Source organism: Vulpes vulpes, chromosome 11 (genome assembly GCF_048418805.1).
Source record: "Vulpes vulpes isolate BD-2025 chromosome 11, VulVul3, whole genome shotgun sequence".
NCBI lineage: Eukaryota > Metazoa > Chordata > Mammalia > Carnivora > Canidae > Vulpes > Vulpes vulpes.
In genome coordinates, this window is record NC_132790.1 from 39,326,283 (window position 1) to 39,349,498 (window position 23,216).

Genomic DNA, 23,216 nt, shown 5'->3' on the forward strand with positions numbered 1-23,216 from the left:
ATATACAGCATTAGGAATATTAACTTCTGGGAAGCAAAATTGAAGGCAGAAAATGAGAACTCATTTTATATACATCTCCTTTTAAAAATTTATTATTAGCCTTTGTAATGTTTATAATTTTTATATATTTTTAAAACGTAATTTAAAATGTAAACAGTAAGACATTGCTGAGTCTCAATTTAGTCTCACTTAAGTTTCCTAGATGTAGAGAAAGAGTATGGTTCATGTTATGATAATATATGTACCAAAATACACATCACCCAGTTTAAAGGTAAGAAAATGAAGTGATGAAATTTGTAAGAATAGACCTGGGGGAATTTCTATTTTGATATCCTTGAGTAAAAGTGCTTTCCTTCAAATTATTTGTTCAATATGGCATTGACTTTTTAAAGTACTCAGATGACTAATGATTTTATAACAGTCCCACAAAAATATAAACAGATATTACATAATCATCTTACATTTGAGAACTAAATGTAAAAATGATGTCATTGCACAATGATTTATTCAACATGGAAAAGAAATTTAAAAGCCACAATGTGTTTGTTTTTAAATCAAGAGCCTTGCAATAACAAATAAAAATGATTCTAAAGGAGATATTACTATATTAAATACTATATTTTCTTTAAAAAAAAAAAACGCTATATTTTCAATGTAACGAACTTGGTAAGCCAGAGAAAATATCACAGAATATTAAGAGTCTTTAATCATTATTGTCAGGTCTTATTTTTAACCCCTTCTTCCAAAGCTCTAGTTTTTATGCCCGCTATACATCTCCATCTGAAATTCACTCTAAATGTACCGTATTTAAAATTCTCATTATCTTCCCAAATTATCCTTTCTGATTCTCTTATGTTTGAACATAGAACCTATGCCCTTATCAGAACAGAGGCTTAAGTCTCAGAGGAATATCATATATATCTGTTCCTGCCAGCATTCAATCAATTTTCAAGTCCTCTAAAACAATCTTATCAAAGAAAATGTCTGATTACAGCAATCTCTTATTGATTAACCTTTATTGTCCTCCTAAGAAAAAACACCCACATTCTTTCCTACAGTCTATAGCCAACCACATCTGTTCCAAATCCTTTCCAACTTTATATTCCATATTCCTCCTTGGCCCCTCTAATCCCCTAAGCCAACACGGATCAGCTAATATATTTCCCTAGCCTCTCACATTCCCACTTACTAGTCTACTTATTTAGAATGATTCCATTCCTATTCTCATATTGAACTCTAGCAATTCTTTAAGACACATCTCAAATGCCACCACTCTCATGAAGAAATTGATTTTCCCCGCCATGAAAATTCCTCACTTCCCTGAACCCCTAAATTATTTGACTTTTATGCCCTTTATTACAGCCCACTTATTTAATTTTATGGATTTTTTTTGTATTAATATACATTTACAAAGTCTTTAGATCAAGAAGTATTTCTAAGTCCATACTGTAAATTCCATAGCATTTTACCCATAGTGGGCACGCATTCAAATATCAGTTCAGTTAAATATTGGAGAATTAACCTGAGAGTGAATAAGGACTTCAACAATGGTATTTGTTCTATAATTTATTCATACATTCAACACATGAATCCAAAGTGTTCCAGCGACTATACTAGGAGCTCATGCAATTTCACAAATGAGGACTGTTCTAAAAGTAAGAGAGGAGATAACGAGCCAGGAGCACAGAACCCATCACAATTAATGTAACATCATGACTAAACATTTTGACAAATACAATATTTTAATGTCTACTTGTTTACTTGAAGAAAAAAATAGTGTTTACTTGTATATTTGCATGAAAAAAATAGACTCCATCTTAGATTCTAGCAGAATATGTAAATGAGATGTTTATGAACTGTGATGGAATGTGTGTATTTATCTCAACTCCCTCAAAAAAACAAAACACTAAAATGACGGTTTAGGGTTTTAAAAACACAAACTAAAACAGCAAATATAACACAGGGTATGATGACAACAATGGAGAGGTGTCAGCAGAATTTGGCACCATGAAATGTGGATGAGATGGTTGATGGGAAACTGATGGAAAGAAACATGCAGCTTGAATCCCACTGCCTTCATAAAATGGATCACCTTGAGAAGCAAGCCCATCTTTCCCTCACAATAGATCTCAGAGGCAATAGAAGGAGGCCAGGGTTCAGCTTAGGATGAAAAAAGAAAGAAAAAGAGGAATTGTGTGTTCACATCTGTATATGGAATAATCTGACCCCCAGGATCATAGTACTCTAACTACAAGCCAGGCAACTACTCCTTCAAAATCCCAAAGACAAGTACAGGTGGGGACAGAAGGGCTTTACATTCCGGAATAGCCTGTAGCACAGTGGAAAGTAGAGTTGAGATTGCTGAGATTAGCGATTTATTTAATGAAAGCACATTGAATGCCATTGCAAATTTACATTTCAAAACTGAGCTCTACAAATGCTCATTAGGACCTGCTCTCCCGATGGCCTTCCCTTTCTCAATGAAGTCCCAGTTGCTCAGATCAAACACTTGGAGGATAACCTTGACTTTCTATTGCACATTCCATACCTAGTCTATCAAGAAATCCTGTTAGCACTCACTTAAAATATACTCCGAATCTGACCATTTCTCACCAGCTCCCACTGTCACCACCCTGGTGTAAGCCACCACCACACCTCAACTGGATGCCCACAACAGTCTCCTAACTGATCTCACTACTTCTGCTAATTTCCCTTCATCTAATCTTAACACAGCAGCAAGAGTAACTTTACTAAAAAGTAAGTCAGACCATGCCATTTGTCTACTCCGAAGCCTCCAATGGCCCCTCCTCACTCAAAGTAAAATCCAAAGTCTTTATAATGTCCTATAAACTCCATATAGTCTGACTCCTCATGACTTTCCTGACATTGTCTCCTACCATCCTTCCTTTTTCTTAGTGTATCCCTTCCACTATGTGTGTGTATGTCACACACATAGACATACACACACACACTCACACACATTTATACAGATGCAAGTCAATAGGCATTAAGTAGAACTCAGGGTGAAAACTGGGCAATTTTGAACAGAAAAATGGCTTGATCTGATTTTCATTTTAAAATAATCATTCTAGGATGCTTGTTAAGATTAAATAGTAGGTGAACAATGGCAGACAGAGGGAGACCAGTTAGCAGGCTATCCAGATGGTAGTATACTGGACCAGGGGGCCTCTGTGGAAATGGTGGACATGTTCTGAAGGCAGAGCCAAGAAAATGTGTGTGAATAGATTACTAACTATATTTAAAAAATAACAAAAATCAAGAATAATATCCAGGTTTCCAGCCTCTGCAGCCTGAACAATGAGGTTGGTCTTAACAGAGGTGGGGAAGACTGTGGGTGAAATGAATTTGGGAGGCTTAGGGTTAGGTGTTCAGTTTTAGATTTGTTAAGATGTCTTTTAGATACATCGAGTGGAAGTTTCTGGCAGACAACTGGATACATGAGTTTGAATTTTAGAGTTGGAGGCAAGGCTGGAAATATACATTTGGGAGATGATAACAACCAGATGCCTCAATAAGACTGCATGAGATCATCAGAGAAATGAGTGTAACTAGAGAGGAAAGGGGATTCAAGGAATGGACACTGGAGTGTTCTGATATTTAGAGGTCATGGGGGTGACAAGAAACAGCAAAAAGAGCCTGAGTAAAAGCCAGAAAATGAGGAGAAAAACCAGGTGAGTTGGATGTTTCAATAAAGTAAGTGATCAGCTGTGCTAAACACTGCTGAGAGGTCAAGTCCATTAAGGACTGGAAAATGACCACCAGACTCAGCAATAACATGGTCATTGCTGACCTTGGAAATGTTTTCCTAGGGTGCTGTGGGTAAAAAGTTGGTGGATTTAAGAGAAAATGAGAGAAACAGAACCGAAGAATTGGGAAATGGGGCAGTAGCCGGAAGGAGATGTGAGTCAGGAAAGGAGATTTTATTCACCATGTTCTCTTTTGTACTTAGGTAAAAGGAGGATCTAAAAATACCAATAGGATAAATCAAGTTTAATATTAAACAGTTGGTTTTCTCTGAATACATTGACCTATTTAGGTTCATATTTATCATGCAGGCTCTCATTAGGCACTGAAGGACTATTTTCTTTTCCCCTGGAAGAAAAGCCAAACTAAAGCAGTTAGATGATGTTGAATTTTCACAGAGTTCAGATGTCCTGTTATGTTTCACGAACATTTGTGAACTTTTTGGGGTAATTTCCACCACTGTGTCTGGTCTATGGTTAAGACACATTGTTGCCTTGCTAATCTATCATCTATCCCAGCTGAGTTTCTAAGCTGCCCAAGCAAAAGATTTGTGAAGCCCTAGGGAAAAACATTTTTTTAAAGAATTACACAAATGAAAGCAAAACCCAAGATCAAAACAACTGATGCAGACTTCCTGGTTGTATTTAAACCCATGAAATGAAATAAATAATAATAACAAAAACTTTACCAATCTTTACGGAATCCATGACCATTCTCGTCTGGTTTTCATTGAAAACTGGAAAGACTATTCCCAAAGTGACTGGTTAAGAGATTAAAAATACAAAGCAGAAGAATGATGGCAAGTGCAGGATTGCTATGTAAAAGTACAGACAATAACAAACTAACAGCTAGACTTGCCTCTGACTCATGGAAAAATATGTGAAATCAGGTTATCCAAGCTTAAAAATAATGAATCACACAACTTAGAATACAGATGTCAGGAAAGCACATGTGTGTTTCTGAATACAAATAACAATGAAAGGATATAGAAGTATTCATGCAAGCTTCAATCAGTTACTTCCACAAAAAAAGCAGATTCTACATTATTTCTTTAATTGAGAATCCATGAAAAATATCAACAACCATAATTAATGTCCATCTCAGGTAATTACTAGGAGATGCAACATTTCATAGGAAGCAGTAGTTTTCACGCTTTCTTAGGTTTGGGATTTTTTAAAGCCATCTCTGATTTGCTTCTCTAAATTAGGTGAAAGCATACCTTACTACAAGATTTGTTTTGGTAGAAAATCCAAACGTTTGTAGCAGTGAAAAACATTGCTAAAGATCCATTACTAGAGTTGAAGAACAAAATATAAAACAATACCCAGACTTTAAGCCCATAAAGGTCCAAAGAGGAAAAAGAACCTGAACATGTGAATTCTGGATCTAATTTTGTCATCAATTGTGTTACTCTGGTTACTTTGATCCCTTAAAGAATCTACCCTTTAGATATCCCATCTCCCCAACCATAAGCAAAAAAACCAAAGTTGGTGTTTGGGCTAGAAGTTGTTTTTTAATTGATGTAGAGTTGACATACAATATTATATTAATTTCAGAGATACAACATGGTGACTTGACAATTATATACATTATAAAATGCTCACCACAATAAGTATAATCACCATGTGTCATCATACAAAGTTATTACAATCTTTTTTTAAAAGATTTTATTTATTTATTCATGAGAGACACAGAGAAAGAGCGAGAGAGGGGGCTGGGGGGGTGGGCAGAGACACAAGCAGAGGGAGAAGCAGGCTCCATGCAAGGAGCCTGACAGGAGACTCGATCCCAGATCTCCAGGATCACACCCTGAGCTGCAGGCAGCGCTAAAGCGCTGAGCCACCTGTGCTACCCAAGTTATTACAATCTTATTGGCAATATTCCCCAAGCTACACTTTTTACCTCTGCAACTTATTTATTTTATAGCTGGAAGTTTGTGCCTCTTAATCCCCTTGGACTACAAATTTTTAAAGTTCAATGAGTTTAGATAAGCTAGGATTTTTTATGTGTCTCATATTTAATTTCAAGTTTTAAAAAAGAATTTTCTCACAAAATATATATTTACTACAGTTTTTATATATTTATAAATATATAAATGAATGTAAATATGTCTAATAAATAAATACATTTAAATGTTACTTGTGGTGGAAACTGTGGTGCCTTGCTCAGATCTTCTTCATTTCCCCCACCCCACTCCCACCAGCCTCCCAATTTTCAGGATCAAAACACTAATTCCTCAATCTCCTACCTGTTTCAAGTGTTTCCAGCAGAGCTCATTTATTGAGCACCTCCCCACCCCCCAAGGAACTGCTAGCCATAGAAGGAAGCTTCTATGCCTCTGTCTTAGTATCTCTCTTTGGAGTTATCTCACCTTCAAAGACTGATCAGCTGGAGAGCACAAAGTTTTGGTCTCTTGACTGCAAGATAGGAAAACACTGAACTGTCATTTTATGCAGAACTCCTATCAGACCTGCTGAGGCCTCTGCTGAGACTTTAGCACAGTTCAACTTTTACCTTGTGTTCTCAGTCCCTTACTCCTTAATAGATGTTGTCCCGAGCAAGCACACTTCCCACAACCTCCCTCAGGAAAATCTTTACCTTTCAGTCTGTTTCCCAGGAAACCCAACCCAAGGCACTCATCCTACAGACTAGTCAACCACAGGAGGCAAATCTTCAGTTCCTTCAAATGACTGTTTCTAAAACAATCTGTGGCCAGGACTTAGTTACTCCATGCTGCAGAATGAGGCAAGCAAAACAAAACAAAACAACCCAGTTCAATCCTGTCTTGGATCTCCAGTCATTCTCTGAAACAAGAACCATAACAGCTGCAAACTTACTGAGAACTTACTATATGCCAGGCACCATGCTTAGCACTTGATTACATCTTTCTTTTTTTTAAATATTTTTTTCTTTATTTATTTATGATAGTCACACAGAGAGAGAGAGAGAGGCAGAGACACAGGCAGAGGGAGAAGCAGGCTCCATGCACCGGGAGCCCAACGTGGGATCGATCCCGGGTCTCCAGGATCACGCCCTGGGCCAAAGGCAGGCACCAAACCACTGCGCCACCCAGGGATCCCCTGATTACATCTTTCTAATTAAGAATATAAATAATAGTGAAAGGGAATAGAAGGGAAGGGAGAAGAAATGGGTAGGAAATATCAGAAAGGGAGACAGAACATAAAGACTCCTAACTCTGGGAAACGAACTAGGGTGGTAGAAGGGGAGGAGGGCAGGGGGTGGGGGTGAATGGGTGACGGGCACTGAGGGTGGCACTTGATGGGATGAGCACTGGGTGTTATTCTGTATGTTGGAAAACTGAACACCAATAAAAAATAAATGTATTATTAAAAAAATAAAAAATAAAAATAGTTTCCTTACTACAAAAAAAAAAAAAGATTCAGAATAATTGCAAAGAGAAGTTACTATTATGGACCACATTTAATAAAGAAGTAGGTCAATGGTTATAGTATTAAGTGGGGGATCTAGGCCTCCAATCCAGGCTGTTGGATTCCAAAATCCACCATCTAAACACTGCACAGTGGCCTCTGATCACCATCAGTCCTGTCAGCAAACACCTGCCTGGAGGTTCTGCTGGAGAGAATCCAGGTGCATTAGCAGAAAACAATCACAACTTCCCTAGGAAAACCTACCAGAGTAGCATGTCTTTCTTGTGTAAGAAGTCAGTGTCAGTATAAGAAACACTGTAGCACTTTAAGTAATTAAAATTCCAACTTCTGGATTCCTAATTAAATGAGTATTCAAAAATTAGTTTAACTTTAACTGAAATTGTAAGACATATGATAGTACTTCTGTATCTTATATTTTGTAAATATTTTTTGTATTTTCAGCTTTAAAAGCTTTATCTCCATTTTTAGAAATAAAAGTCAAACTACTGAATTTATAATTTGATTTTTCTGTACATTGGCACAGTATATGAAAATAAGCATTAGATTTTTTTCTAGCAGCAGAGATTAACCTTTAACTCTCCACAAGAGAAAAGCTAATAGTACAGACAATCCAAAACTTTCAATTGTGTACTTCTCTTAACATTTTCATAGTTTCAGTAAATTTCTCTCCTAAATAGCAATTCTGTTTTGTTGTTTGACTCCAGCAACATGGCTTTCCAGAAACAACAGGAGTTTCAGAAACATAAAAGCCCTTGAGGCACCTGAGTGGCTCAGTCAGATAAACATCTAACTCTTGATTTCAGCTCAGGTCATGCATGATCTCAGGGTCATGGGATCAATCCTCACATCGGACTCTGTGCTCAGCGTGGGGATTGCTTGAGATTCTTTCTCTGTCCCTCCCTTGCTTGTGTGTACACTCCCTCAATAAAATCTTAAGAAAAAAAAAAAAAGAAAGAAAAATGTGAATTCCCTAAACATCGATGGATGGTGAGTCAGGAGAGAGTATAAAACAGCTAGCTAGCAGCATGCCTTTCTGCCGGGGTGGTCCATGTTTATATCTCACCTGTGCCATCATCAGCTGTGTGACTTTGGACATGTAATTTAACTTGAGGCACATTATTTCCTGCATCATATAGGATGAACAACACCTGTCTCACAGGAATACAATAAAAATTTTAACTATAATATTTTCAATTTTATGAAAGAACTTCTTAGGTACTTAATTAGTAGGGATTATTATCCTTAACAAAGATAAAGTGTTTACACACTTTTTAGTGGGAATCAGCAAATGGGAAATTGCTTTGTTCTGCTTTATTTCACAGGAACCCTTAAGGGAATACCCAGAGAAAATGTTTGAGAAGCATTCATTTTACATGTAAGTGCCAAATCGAAGTAATGAGACAAAAAGAAAGAAATGGCAGGAAAAGACAATAAATTAACATAATTTACATAATAGCATGATATAAAATTTAGCTGAAAAATGTTTGCTTTGCTCAAATTCATTCCTAGGCAGCAGCAAGATTTGCCTCTTTTCCCTCTTATGAAAATAGAAACTCCCTTAAGGGATAGTAGGAGTGAGCTAGCCAGTAACCCCCCAAAATCTGGGAAGGCTACAGACCATTTCCTAAGCCTACACAAGTACATGATACACAGATGGCCTGATGAAAAGAACTTCCTTTTCCTTAACTTTTTTTTTTTTTTTTTTGTGGAAGCCAACTATTGTTACAATTTAAACTATGAGCTACAGATACAAAAAAAAAAGTGATATTTAAAATAAGATGAGAATATATAAAATGTGACTATAAAACTGGAACTTGCAAAAAGAAGACCTATTTCCTAAGAAATATTGATAGCATTTGTCAGGTAAGCATGGAAATTAGGAACAAGCAATTACCACTGCTAGCCCAGGGAATGAGGCTTAGGAGATGAAAAAGGACCTATTGTATCTGCCCAGATGTTACCCATGGGTTGTTTCCCTTTGCCTTTGGTGTTTCTCCTGCAACCAAATTCATAAGTACATTCCCCTGGCCTCTCCTGAGCTTAAGAAAAATCACCACCATAAACCTATAGATTAGACTCAGAATTGGCAACCTAACCTTTAACTGAAAGCCATTTCAGCCATAAGCATTTTTCCTTTTTCTTTTTAATCTCTGTAACTTCCTTTTTTCCAGCTTCATCTTCCAGAGTATGCCAAAAAAAAAAAAAAAAAGAGGAAAAGATCATCTATCTACAAAGTATTTCTGGAGCTAGGTCCCAAAAACTAGTTATATATTAGGTGTTTTTCACTATTTCAACAGATTTGCATTGGGTTACTCTGTGTCCCAGACACTGTGCTGTGAATGCATCTTTGAAAGGGCTCCTGGACCTTCTGATTAGGAGTAAGGTAGGCATTAAGCAAATAATCTAACTACAATAGCATTGAAGACAGTACACAGGTGCTTATAAGAGGAAAAGATCAAGAAACAACCTAATATGAAGAATCCCTGAAGGCTTCTCAAGAAGTGACATTGAGATGAGTTGGGAAAGATGAGAAGAGTTGCCAAGGCAAAGACAATGTCAGGCATTTGGAGTGAAAGTAAGTAGAAGCAGAAAGAGGTTGGTCCCCAAAGCCAACAGACTAGTTTACATCAACACCCAAAAGAAGGAAAGTGAGAAAGTGTTAGCAAATGGCTGAATAAAATTTATTAAAATTGAATAAGCAAATGGGTCAACTTCTCAGAACTAGTAATATGTTAAGAGGCACTATGAATTTCTTTTTTTTTTTAAGATTTTATTTATTTATTCTTGATAGACATAGACAGAGAGAGAGGGGCAGAGACACAGGCAGAGGGAGAAGCAGGCTCCATGCCAGAAGCCCGATGCAGGACTCGATCTCGGGACTCCAGGATCACACCCTGGGTCAAAGGCAGGCACTAAACTGCTGAGCCACCCAGGGATCCCAGCACTATGAATTTCTAAGAGTGATGTATCTCGAACAGTATTTTCCAAACTATTTTAGGTCCAAAGAAAAATGCATTTTCTTTCTCATTTTTTTCTCAGAGAATTTTCAAAGGAGCATATTCCTCTAAGAGAACTAAAGAAGCAACCTGAAAGAAGTAGAAGGAATAAAGAAGAATCTTTTAATTGAAAAAAGTAAGAAAGACAGAAAACTGGGATGAATACAGAATTCCAAGCATCCAACCTCTTTGCCTCTATCCAACGCACTTATGAACTTGAATCTTCTGAAATGAGCCTGCCCTGGCTCAGAGGCTTAGCGCTGAGGGCTCACCAGGCCACCACCAGAGTCAGGGCAGTAGGTGATGGTCCTTTGCTACAGCACGTTGCTCTTAAGGAGACTCAGGAGTGCTGTATACCCAAGAGATGAGGAGCTTTACTGCCTCCCCACCACCCAGGCAAACACATCCTATTTCCCAAAGTAGGCACTAAACCATCATTTGTTCTTAAAGAATAATGTTCTTCCTATTCTCACGCCTCAGGATCCCACAAAATATATAATAATCTTTCATTCACATGACAAAAATGTCAAGTATCTGAGAATATTCTTATATCATTTTCACTCTTGTTTAACTTGTTTTATCTTTATACTGCTATCCTACCTTTTCTTTGGATTCATATCCAAACCCTATTATTTGGGAGTGGATGACTGCAAATACGGAAAATAATTATGAATTTGAAAATGAATCAAATTCTCTTTCAAAGGTTTCTACCACATAACAGTATTCAAGAACTCACAGCAGCCAAAATAACTTATGGAACCCCAAAAAGGATTTTAGTTGAGTAGGCAAAAAAATATATATTTTAGGTGATGATATTCAGGAAGCTAGGTCCCAAAAGCTCAGAGTCCCCAGAATACGAGTTAGGCACTGTGACTCCTCACTTTTTCTTCTGCCTCCTAATTTTTCCCTTCTCATCCTAGAGCATCATAAAGACGCACATTAGCACCATTCTAGGAGCACTTAGAAGCTGTGTTGGGCAAGTATTGACCTAGCATAATGGCTCTCAACTGCCAGCAATTCTGACCTCCAATAACCCTTCAGGGGTTATTTAACAATGTCTGGAGACATTTTTCATTGTCACAAGTCAGGGATACTATTGGCAGCTAGAAGGTGGAAGCTACCAGTGTTGGTAAACATCTTGTAATGCACTGGACAACATGCCACATCAAAGAATTATCTGACCCAAAATGTCAATAATACCGAGGTGGAAATCCTTCTAGCTCAAACCTCCTAACAATTCCAGGGAGACAGCTTTCTAAGTTTCTGAACTGGTTTCATTGATAGAAATGTCTTCATCATATGGAATCAAAATGTATTTCTCTAAAACTTTTTACTATTAGTCTTATTTCTATACCTTGGGATCCCAAAGGAAAAATATCTAACCCTTCATCTACATGACAGATCTTCAAAAGCTGAGACTCCTGTGATATCCTCAAAATTTCCTATTTTCAGGTTGGAAAACCACATGTTGATGTCCTATCCCTGCTTCTAATAATAATAATAATAATAATAATAATAATAATTGCAGAAGTGAAGGCAAAAATCTGAATTAAAAGGAAATATTCTAAAAAAAAAAAGGAAATATTCTGAGATCATTAAAAATTACAAAAGCATCATTACCAGGTACTGACCACCACCAGAAATACCCTCCCAGGCACAGAACTCATCAGTGACAGAGCTGGGGCTAAATTGTCATGTTCATGTTCTCTGTGTAAATACTACCATTTTACATCACACATAATTGTTCTCCTTTTCTCAACTCTGATTCCTACTCCCAGTTCCTCTTCTGTCTGTTCCCTTTCCCTGCTTTTCTCAGCTTCCCAACAGTGCCTACAGCCAGCCACAAGGCTATTACAGCGTTTACCCCAATCACCTGCTTGGGAAGCAGATCAGGCCAATTGGGAGCCCTTATGCCCTACATGGCATTCTTTTCCGAATTTCTCCTTTTGCCCTGGGAAAGAAAGAATCCTAGGATGACCAAAAGAGACTAAATCTAGAAGCCTCTTCTTGGCATGTACCATAAGAGAGAAATTCTTAGATTTTTCTGTTTTGAGGAGCATAAACATTTTCAGTGATACAATGTACGCTAAAAAGTAAACTATCTTCTCTATTTTTACTAAAGCTGGGTGATGAGAACATGGCAGATGAGAACATAGCGGTCCATTATACCATTGTCTCTACTTATGCATATGTTGCAAAATACTTTTGTAAAGAAGAAAAACAACCCCTTTTTCTCTGTATTTAACATTCCACAACTGCCTTCCTTTCTTATTCCATATACTCTATTTAATGCTATGGTAAAGAAATTATTTTCAAAATAAAGTCTCAAGTTGCACACCTTAAATATATACAATTTTTCATTTTTTCTTTTTTTTAATATTTTATTTATCTATTCATGAAAGGAAACACATAGGCAGAGGGAGAAGCAGGCTCCCTGCAGGAGCCCAATGTGGAACTCGATCCCAGGACCCCAGGATCACAACTTGAGCCAAAGGCAAACACTCAACCACTGAGCCACCCAGGCACTCACAATTTTTCATTTTTCAATTACACTTCGATAAAGCTGGTAAAAAAAAAAAACAAAAAAAACAAAAAACAAAACAGAGTCGAACACAAAGAAGGATTAACTTTGGAAGTAAAATATCCTATGACCCCAAGAATAGACCAAATTTTTTTAACTACTTAAAATAAACATACCTGTGCACTTTCTCCCTATTCCATTCTTTCCCTTCTTTTTAATGTTATCAACTTCAGATTTATGGGATGCATGAAATTAGAGAAATGGAAATGTATCTTAAAAGTAGCAGAACTAAACACGGTGCTTCTGACTGTAATGGATGCAATCATGTGAAAATGCCTTCATGATTCAGCTGAAACTTCATAGAGGAAGGTTTGTTCATCACATTTATTTGCCATGGATCCTACGGTCTCAGGGAACTACGGCCATATTAAAGCATATTGTATGACGTGCGTATCCAAGAGCAGTGAAGGGCATGATGCGGCTACTTGGCTCCTGGTGATGGCTGCGTCCTGGACTCTGAGGTCCGTTTTGAATCTTATTAGGGCAACTAAGTTTTCACTATTCCTCATAACAACACGTTTCCCCTCTCACTCTAGACAACTGCCCACACAGCACCAGATGAAAGGTGAGGCAGGGTGTACCCCACTGCCCTCCCCCCTCTCAAATAAATAAATTTTTAAAAAGAAAAGAAAGAAAGAAAAGTGGTTGCCATTTCCAGTACAGCCCCACCCTTAGATCCCAGCATTAGGAACCAGTGATTTTTTTCAGTCCCCCATCTGTTCAATTTGATTTGCGTAACTTAAGCATATATTTAAACATGTGGGTCCTGGGTCCTGTTCTTAGTTACTTTTGCTAGAAATTGGAAAAAAAATCTCAGTCTCCATCATCAATGGGAAATACTAAATAAATTATAGTGAATTATGCAGTCCTTAAAAAAATGAGACAGGGCATGTGCCTTTCGCTCAGGTCATGGTCCCCAGGTCCTGGGATGAAGTCGCACATCAGGCTCCCCGCTCAGTGGGGAATCTGAACTCCCTCTACCCTACCCCCTGCTCATTCTCTCTCCCTCTCTCTCTCTCATGCTCTCTCTCAAATTAATAAAATCTTTTTTTAATAAAATGAGGCATATGCAAATACAGTAACATGGAAAGCTGTCCATTATATATTATTGAGTGAAAAGAGCAAATTATAAAATAAATGATCCAGCAAACAAATGTCAAACATCTATCTATGCCTAAGTATATAGGAAAAGGTCTGGCGGAATATATGTCAAATTCTGAAAAAGAGGATTGAGGGCAGCCCCGGTGGCGCAGCAGTTTGGCGCTGCCTGCAGCCTGGGGTATGATCCTGGAGACTTGGGATCAAGTCCTATGTCTGGCTCCCTGCATGGAGCCTGCATCTCCCTCTGCCTGTGTCTCTGCCTCTCTCTCTCTCTCTCTCTGTGTGTTTCTCATGAATGAATAAATAAAATCTTTAAAAAAAAAAAAAAGAAAGAAAGGATTGAAAAGTGGGGAAAAATGAGGAAAAATGAATTGTATACTTTCTGATAATAGGCTTATGCTATATTTATAAGGTAAAAAAAGAATGTTAAACAATGGGCTAAAAATATTTGGGCTAAAAATATTTGGTAAAGCCATTATTTAGCCAGATCTTCACCTGCCCATTATTTATTCCATTTTATTTTTCCGACTTTATTTTCCCTTCCCTCCCCCACACTTTGTCTGGACACCAAATACTACAAACTTTTTCTTTTCTAAACACTGATTGGATTTTTGTATGCTTCCACCTCAACCCAGAGTACCCTCTTCATCACTAAATTCAATCTCTCCAAAGAAAACCATACATAGAATATTTTGGTACATATTTCATAAAAGGAAAATGTAAATATCCAGGAAATTTTCCATATTTCAAATCATCAAGCTTTAATACATTTTAAGTATTGCTTCCTGAATTGTAAAGTGTTTGAAAATAATAAATAGCTACAAAGTTTCTGAACAGATAATATTTCTTTTATTTTCTAAATGGCTTACTTAAACATTTAGGTTATTATGATGTCCTTGAATGATTTTTAGAGTGAAGTAAAATACACACACATAAAAGAAAAAGTCAAAATTATAAAAATTATAAAAATCAAAAACAAGTTTCTTACCATTGTGAGGGTAAATGGATGGTTTTCTAATGCAGACACACTGGGACAATGTAGAATAATATACTAAAAAGCAACAAACATAATTTTTAAATGACCAAGAAAGAAGTTAAAGTATTCTAATAATGGCACGAATACTAATTTTCAAAAATGATTTAAGGATAAAGGGAATTTGGGGCACCTAGATGTCTCAGACCGTTAAGCATCTGACTCTTGATTTCAGCACAGGTCATGATCTCAGTGTTGTGAGATCAAGCTCTGCACTGGGCGTGGAAGCTGCTTAAGATTTCCCCTCTCTCCCTCCCCCTCGGACCCTCCCCTCCTAAAATTAAAATTAATAAATACATTAAAAAAATAATAGTTGCTGAACACTGACTCACCTGGCCAGGTCTTGCTTTAAAATTTTCTTTGATCATTCGGATTTCCATGACATCTGAGGGATGACTTATGACCGAGATGATGGTGACCGGTTTATTGCTCCGGATACACCTGTAAAGTCTTTCAGCACAATACAGGCACAAAGGTCCAGATATCCAAAGCCAGGTCTAATGGAGAATTTTTAAAATATACTTTAAGAAATATTTTTGTTGTAGGAATATTTATATCCTGTTCAATTATTTATTTCATACATTATAGTAATGGCATTGTAATCTGTATTTTAAATAACAAAATGCAAAGAAAAGTCAGTAAAAACAAAGATGCTCACTACAACTTACTCAAACAAGACTAAACATAAAACAAAAGAAGTGATGTGCCACACTAACAGGTATGCACACTTTGTTTTGTATTTCCTTCTGTGCGTGCACAGTAAATACATAATACATGTATATGCAATATCTTCATCTAAAAAAGAAGAGAAGTTAAATTTCAAATAAACCTAAAGATGATTTTAGAAAAAAGAAGTACCAATCCAATGTTTGTTTTTAAAAAAGGAGAAAATCCTGGATATGTGTATGAATTTTTAACATATTAAAATGCTTTATTTTTTAAGAGTAATTAGAATTCTTCAAAATGTCAGGTAAGGTTTTTATTAGAATTTTTTTACTTTTAATTATTTATTTTTATATGAGTGTAGTTGACATACAAGGTTATATTAGTTTCAGGTGCACACCTTAGTGATTTGACAAGTTTATACATTATCCCATGTTCACTATAGGTGTAGCTACTATCTGTCCCACTACATCACTATCATAATATCATTGACTGTTTTTCTTATGCTATGCCTTTTATTCAACTCTGGGTATTTTTAATGCATATGACATGTATGTATAATGTACACATACATAATGTATATACAGTGTAAAATATGTATATGAACATATTTTAAAATATAAGATCTACTAATCATGTTGCTTACAACTTTTACATAATAAAAGTAATATGAACAGAAGGTATTATATAGAATTTGAAAGTGTACCAATTTTGAATGTGTGCTGGATGGATAGCCCTGATCCCAGGGTAACTCACTGCATACTCTCAGAATTACAGATGCCTGTCCTGTGTGGCCAATTCTCCTCTTAGAAATGTACATTATATTTACCTCATCACTGAGAGGCCTCTGACCCAAACTTATTTTAATGGTTACTTTTTAAGATCTTATTTACATGGCTATTTCAGACCTTTTCCTTCCATGCAGATTATGTCTCTTCCTGATATTTACTTTGATGCTGTGTGAGTAGCAGGCATCACAACAAGCCTTGCAATACAGCAGGCTTTCAACTTTGAGATAGTCACTTACTTTTGGAGCATTAAGTTTCACAGAAGTAAAACAGGTATCACAGTACCTGCCCTACCTAACAGCATTGTGTGAAGCTCAGAAAACTTTGAAAATTGCAAAATCTATTAGAAATCTTGAGGATTATTATTAAAAAGTAAACACAAGGCAACACACTCACTCCAGAGTCATCTACAAATTCATTCTACTTTTTGACTCCTCTTTCTTCTCTTCTGAAAAAAGACATTCAACATCACTGTCCCATACTACCACCTGCTCCAGGCAAAGAGTGCAGGGTGTTAATTCCCACATTGGCAGCTCCCATACCCACATGGGAAGATTAGGGCTCTTATGGAACCACTCGCCGGGTAATTTGTGCAAGAAGTTTTCCGAGAGCAAGCATTTTAGTCAAACATCTGGTTTTGTACTCTACTTCTGCCACGTATTATTGAAGAATTTGCTCGAGGTATTATATGTATGTAAGCCATAATTTCATCTTCAGAAAATTAAGGATGATAGTAATTGCTTCAAAGGGCTATTGTGAATATTAAGAGAAATTATGCCTGCAGTATCTTTTAGCATAGTACTTAGCAGATATCAAACATTTGACAACTTGATTTTACAATTTATTTAAAATATTATACATAATATCATATCATAATATTATTCTATATCATAATAATAATTACTGTTAGTATTAGTCCTTTTGCTATTGTTTTTATTATCCAACCTATTTTTCTCAATGGCTAGGGAAACTATCCTTGTCACCTCTCCTTTGGCAAGTACCATTACCACAGTATGCAAAGATCATATAGTCAGGTAAGCAGGAATTTTCAATATCCTGTAATATCACAGGTCTTTCTCCTTGAACTGCCAGATGCCTCTAATGGAAAAATAGATGCTATCTTGCAATTGAAACATCCTGAATTGTTCTATAAGAATAATTGCTTTATATACCTTCAAAAGCATGTTTAAATGAAATGCTGATGAATAATTATGGAAATATGGACTTTAAGGAGACCATCAAAGAAATCAAATTAATCTGACCTGTGGAAAATTAGCTTGGAACCTGGGCTCTTCCATACAAATGTTCACAGATCTGTTTTGGGTAAGTTCATCTGGTTTCGAAAGTCCTCCAGGGAAAGATTCATGAAAATGTTCTGAGCGATAGTTTGGTAAGTGGATATTCTGGTAGCGGGTTCCATTAATATTGATGCAGCCAGGAGGGTGGGTATCTAAATTAGCTTGATACTTCAGCAGCCCTCTGAAGTTTTATTAAGGGAAAAAATGGAAGATGAAAACAAAATTGAAATCAGAGAATACAGTATAAGAAAATAGCCTTTTTTTCTTATTAACTTTCCACAACATTACTTAGGAGTAATTGAGAAATCCTAAGACTTTTAATAAATTCTTTACTATGGGACTAAACCAAGAGTTTTAATACTTAAACAAATACCACAAATATATAATAGGAAAGAATATATCAAGCTTCTCAACAATTCTTGAATTGCACAGCCTTTATTTCAACTCTGTTAGGTATTCATATAATCATATGAATGATTATATGATCATCTAACCAAAACACCAGTTTTCACTTCAATAAATACTATATGATGAGTACTTTTGCTGTATCTTCAAACACAAATGGGAGAGTATAGGGATCATATTTGATTTGGCTAAGACTGGATAAAACAGGCCTTGTTGATTGATAGAGATATAGTAAAAAACAAAACAAAACAAAAAAACAACAACATAATAACAGGAACTGGACAGGAACTGGAAGCTTGCATCACCTTTGGTCCAAAAATAATTAATGTATAGCAGTTAGACCCCACACATGTTTATTTGTCAATTCTTCCATAAACAAAATCACATAAAAAACTAAAATAATCAGGCAGGAGAGCCTACAACCCTAAAGTACCATTCTGGTTGTTTCATATTTTGTGACCTTCTAAGACCAACCATTCAACTTTCTGTGGTTTGTGTTGTTATAAATAAAAAGTAAGATCTACCTCAAGAGGATAATGCACCAAGTGATAGATTGTGCAGCACATCAGAAAAGATCCCTACTGTATAAGCAAATCTTGAAGAAAAAATAAAGATTTTTGAAAAGCATTGGAAATCCATCAGTGTGTTTTTATTTGAAAGAAATGAAAATTTGGATATCCAAAACTATTTTTCCTAGTTAGCTAAGAACGTATTTTCAAATTATTCTTCAGGTTACCAAATAATTAACTTTAGTGCATTAAAAAGAGTATATTTTTAGTACATTAGAGTTATAATGATTTTATTATTTTACAAATATAATATTTTGAAGCAACAAAAAATATAAAATGAATAATAAGACTAAGGAGGTCCAATATATGAAAATTAGAAAAGCAGTGGCCAAGGCAGTCTTTGCTGGAATTCACTATCCATTCAACATGATCATTCTACTTTTGCTTATGTCCGTTCCGTTTCTCTCTTTCTTTAAAAAATCTTTTATTTATTTATTTATCTAAGAGAGAGAATAAAGAGAGGGAGAGAGAGAGAGCAAGCACACACAAGCCGGGGAAGGAGCAGAGGGAAAAGGAGAAGCAGACTCCCCACTGAGCAGGGAGCCCAATGCAGGGCTCAATACCAGGACCCTGAAATCATGACCTGAGCTGAAGGGTGAAGCTTAGCCAACTGAGCCTCTGAGGTGCCCTTCTCTCTTCTTTTTATATTACTTTCTTCTGTATAGCTAATCATAATAAAGTCATTAGAGAGCATATAGTATATGTTATTCTATGTATCTAAGTAGCAGACTGTATTATATAAGTCACAGTCCATACACTCATATTTTAAAACAATGCAGTAAATATGGCATAGGTACAGAATAAATTAATGGTTATTATAGAAATGTGAGCAAAGTACATTCACAGAATTCTAGTCATATAATGCAATCATTGTGGTATTATACTTGGAAAACCTATGAATTTGATTCAGCTTCCATTACAAATATTTACCCAAACCTGTTGCTCCTACTGACCATCCCAAGGCTGACAGGTGGGTAGGCTAAAATCTCAAGCATTTATTTCACTGGCCTGAAACTGAACAAGATTCGCATAATGCACTTGACACTACTCTAGGTGATCCTACAAAGTTCAATAAGGAGTCAAATCTGGTTGCTGAACTTCTAAACACTTAAAATCTAGGTTAGAACACATCTTGGGAGAAGCTGAATGGAAGTCAGACCACAGATAATTGGACTAGAGTATTTAATAAGACCTTAGTAATGTATGGTAAACATCAGGCTCCAAACAGCAATTTACATACATTTCACATTATACGCACAATTGCATGAAAACGGAATTATTATTCCCATTTTATAAATTAAGAAACTAATTTAATAAATTAAATAACACTGCAGGGTCACACAGCTGGTAAGTGGCAGAGCCAAGATTTAAACTCAGTTTAGTGCCGCCGGCAGCCTGTGGTATGATCCTGGAGACCGGGGATCGAGTCCCACACTGGGCTCCCTGCAAGAAGCCTGCTTCTCCCTCTGCCTGTGTATCTGCCTCTTCTGTGTGTGTGTGTGTGTCTCTATAAATAAATAAGTAAAAAAAATCTTAAAAAAAAAATAAACTCAGTTCTAACTCAAATTCTATGCCCTTCATCTGTCACCATACAGCATGTTAGTTCACTGGATCCTTAAAACATATCTATGAAAAAGGTAAGGAAGAGGAAGATTAATATTTAAGAAAGGATGTCAGGGTTTTTTAAACATCTATTTCTCACTTAAACTTGAAAACAAAATAATCATACAGGATGTTTTGATGCCCATTACAGATGAGAGACTTAAGGCTTTTTTTAGGTTAGAGATTAGCTAAATGGTAATCTAAGCATGGGATTCAGGAACCTCATTCCAAAAACTTATATCATATAAACCAAACCAGTTGGCTAAAGAAGTAGACATCAAAGAAGTGGGTTCAGAATGAACAAAAGTCTGGAAATAAAGTCAGATAATGCGCATGCGTGTGTGTGTGTGTGCGCACGCGCGCGTGTGTGTATTGGAAGAACGCTGCTTAACGTTATGCAAAAGCATGGTCTTAAGTGTTCAGGTGGGCAGGACCCCCTGTGCTAATGATCCTTAGAATGACAAACATTACCATGCAGTACAAATCTTCAGGCCAGCTCCGTCCAACAAAGTGTTGCTATTCTTGGTATTTCAAGGGATATGTAAGATTCTAAAATCCCTTTTAGGAGTGCCTAGTATGTCTCAGTGATGTGGGCAACAAGAAAGATCAGCATTGTCTGGCATATAGACAGAGTTCCATGTTCCTGAAAGCTCTTTTGTAGTTGGAAAGATTGCATTAAACTCTAGACATATATATTATGTCTGCTGGAATAAATTAAATACTAGAGATTCAAAACAATCATAAAACAATAAAAATCACATATAATACATAATTCACTTTTAACAAATGTGGTCACAGTGAAGTAAATGGATTAAAGAGATGATATATGATATTTATCTTTCAATCCAAATATATCCAAAAATATCTAGTCTACATTTCTATTAAAAAATTTTCAGAATGAAATTATTTTAATGGGCACAAAAGATAATGTTAAAGACACATCATATTCTAAGAATGCATATTCTAAAAATTTCAAGAAATTCTGCACCAGTACAAAAAAAATTAGAATTCTATGTTTTACTAGTACAATGAAAGAGTAAGTTATTGCATTTAATTGGACTTGAAAAATAATGTAAAATTATTAGTTTGGTTAGAAGTATACTTCCTCCTTTTCCAAATCTATAACCAGATAGAGCTGTACATGTTTGTTCAATGCACACATTGGTCTTTAATTTCAGGATGTGGTACATATGAAGAATGGAGGGTTGGGGGAAGCCTAGTACAGGGGTCTCTGATATGGCCATGGGCTGACAGTGTGCTCTTGGGCAGACAGCAGCTCCAAACATTTTCACTCATTCTAAGATGGGGCCACTGGTCTTTACCACACAAATTTGTTATAAAGTTTATGGAAATAGGCAGAAAGGCATGAAGCATCTGTCTGGTATGCCCAATACTTATCCTTTCAACACGGAGTTCAAAATCTGCCAGTGTCCTTCCATGTGAACCCATCAGTATCTTTGCCATCTTATTTAGCCAAATGTAACCTGAGATTCTGTGATGTTTTTTTTTTTTTTTCATGAGTGATATTTTTGTTATCATTGTCTGTCTACAGGTCTTTTCTATCTTATCCATGTTTCTTTGATGACAACAATTACAGAAGGAGAAAAAGAAAAGAACATTTTAATGGGGTTTTAAGACAAAGGTAACCTATGCGACTTAGCTTGAGAGTAGCTCAAGATAACATAGAGCTCTCCATTAAAAAGGGCTTTTTCAAAAATATTTTATATAGAGAGAGAACGTGTGTGCATGTGCAGAGGTAAGGGCAGGAAGAGGAAGAGAATCTTGAGCAGACTCCCAGCTGAGTGCATGCTTGTCTCATGCATTTATATAACCCTGTATGTCCATACTCACTGCCAAATCCTGTCAGCCCTCTAGCAAGTTTCTGGCACATAGTAGACCTTCAATGCATTTCTAGTGCATTGATTTTATTTTATTTTTTTTTAATTTTTTTTTAATTTTTATTTATTTATGATAGTCAAAGAGAGAGAGAGAGAGAGGCAGAGACACAGGCAGAGGGAGAAGCAGGCTCCATGCACCGGGAGCCCGATGTGGGATTCGATCCCGGGTCTCCAGGATCGTGCCCTGGGCCAAAGGCAGGCGCCAAATCGCTGCGCCACCCAGGGATCCCTAGTGCATTGATTTTAAAAGCAAATAGTCACATAATTTGTTTGCATATAGCAAATGCATAGAAGTTAAAATAAAGAGAACAATCTTGTATGTACTGTTGTTATCTTTCATAATTAAATGATAAATAATTTGAAAGGAAAAATGAGAAGGGAAAAAATGTCCATGAATGATCAACGGTCTTGAAGATGATGATACAGCAGGGATAGGGGAAGAAAGCACACAGACAATTTAAGAATAGACATGCTTATTACTCATTTTTTAGTTGTATTATGTTCCAAAGAAGAGATTCTGAAATATCTTTGGAATGTCTAGCGTTCTTCTATCATGAGAAATCAAGGATTTTAAAGTGTATCAAAATACATGGTTGTAAATGCTATTGTTTTTGTACTCATAGGGATATCAAGATGTGCTTTCAAAACTCAACAGCGTTTCAGAAAATAGATTTCTTTCTTTTTTTCCTTTATCCTCAAGAGGCATTACAGTTATACTACCATTTAAGTGGCAAAGTCAGAAAAAATAATACAGTACACAGAATAAATCCCATTAGGTTACAACATAGAAGTCATAAAAATATTTTATGGCAAAAATTAAGTATCACAAAATGCCATGCCTGCCAAAAGGAGAATCACGAAATCATTTACTTTAATTGCATGTTAAAAATGTCTAACAAATGCAGTGTCACTTACGTAACCTTTATGTTTGTGATTTTAATCCTTTTTTAAAGCAGAGAAAAAAAAATCCTTGTCCTATGAGGAACCTACTTTTTTCCTATATTCTATAAAGAGAAAAATAGAACAACCTGTTTCTGACTGTTCTTTTTACTTTGTTTAAAGTACAAAAAAAAAGAGCTTAGGAAAACACATCCAAATTTATTATTT

General features: G+C 36.1%; 1 protein-coding gene across 6 annotated transcripts in view; it reads right to left on the minus strand.

Moving 5' to 3' along the window:
- NOX4 (NADPH oxidase 4) overlaps nucleotides 1–23,216 on the minus strand; it is a 161,761-nt gene that overhangs the window by 79,790 nt on the left and 58,755 nt on the right. For all 6 annotated transcript variants that reach the window (XM_026015242.2, XM_072726154.1, XM_072726156.1 and 3 more), the window contains 3 exons: nucleotides 17,600–17,816; nucleotides 15,219–15,383; nucleotides 14,842–14,904 (listed from right to left, as the gene is read on the minus strand). In XM_026015242.2, coding sequence (XP_025871027.1) covers nucleotides 14,842–14,904; nucleotides 15,219–15,383; nucleotides 17,600–17,816 — 445 coding nt within the window. The remainder of the gene's footprint in view (nucleotides 1–14,841; nucleotides 14,905–15,218; nucleotides 15,384–17,599; nucleotides 17,817–23,216) is intronic.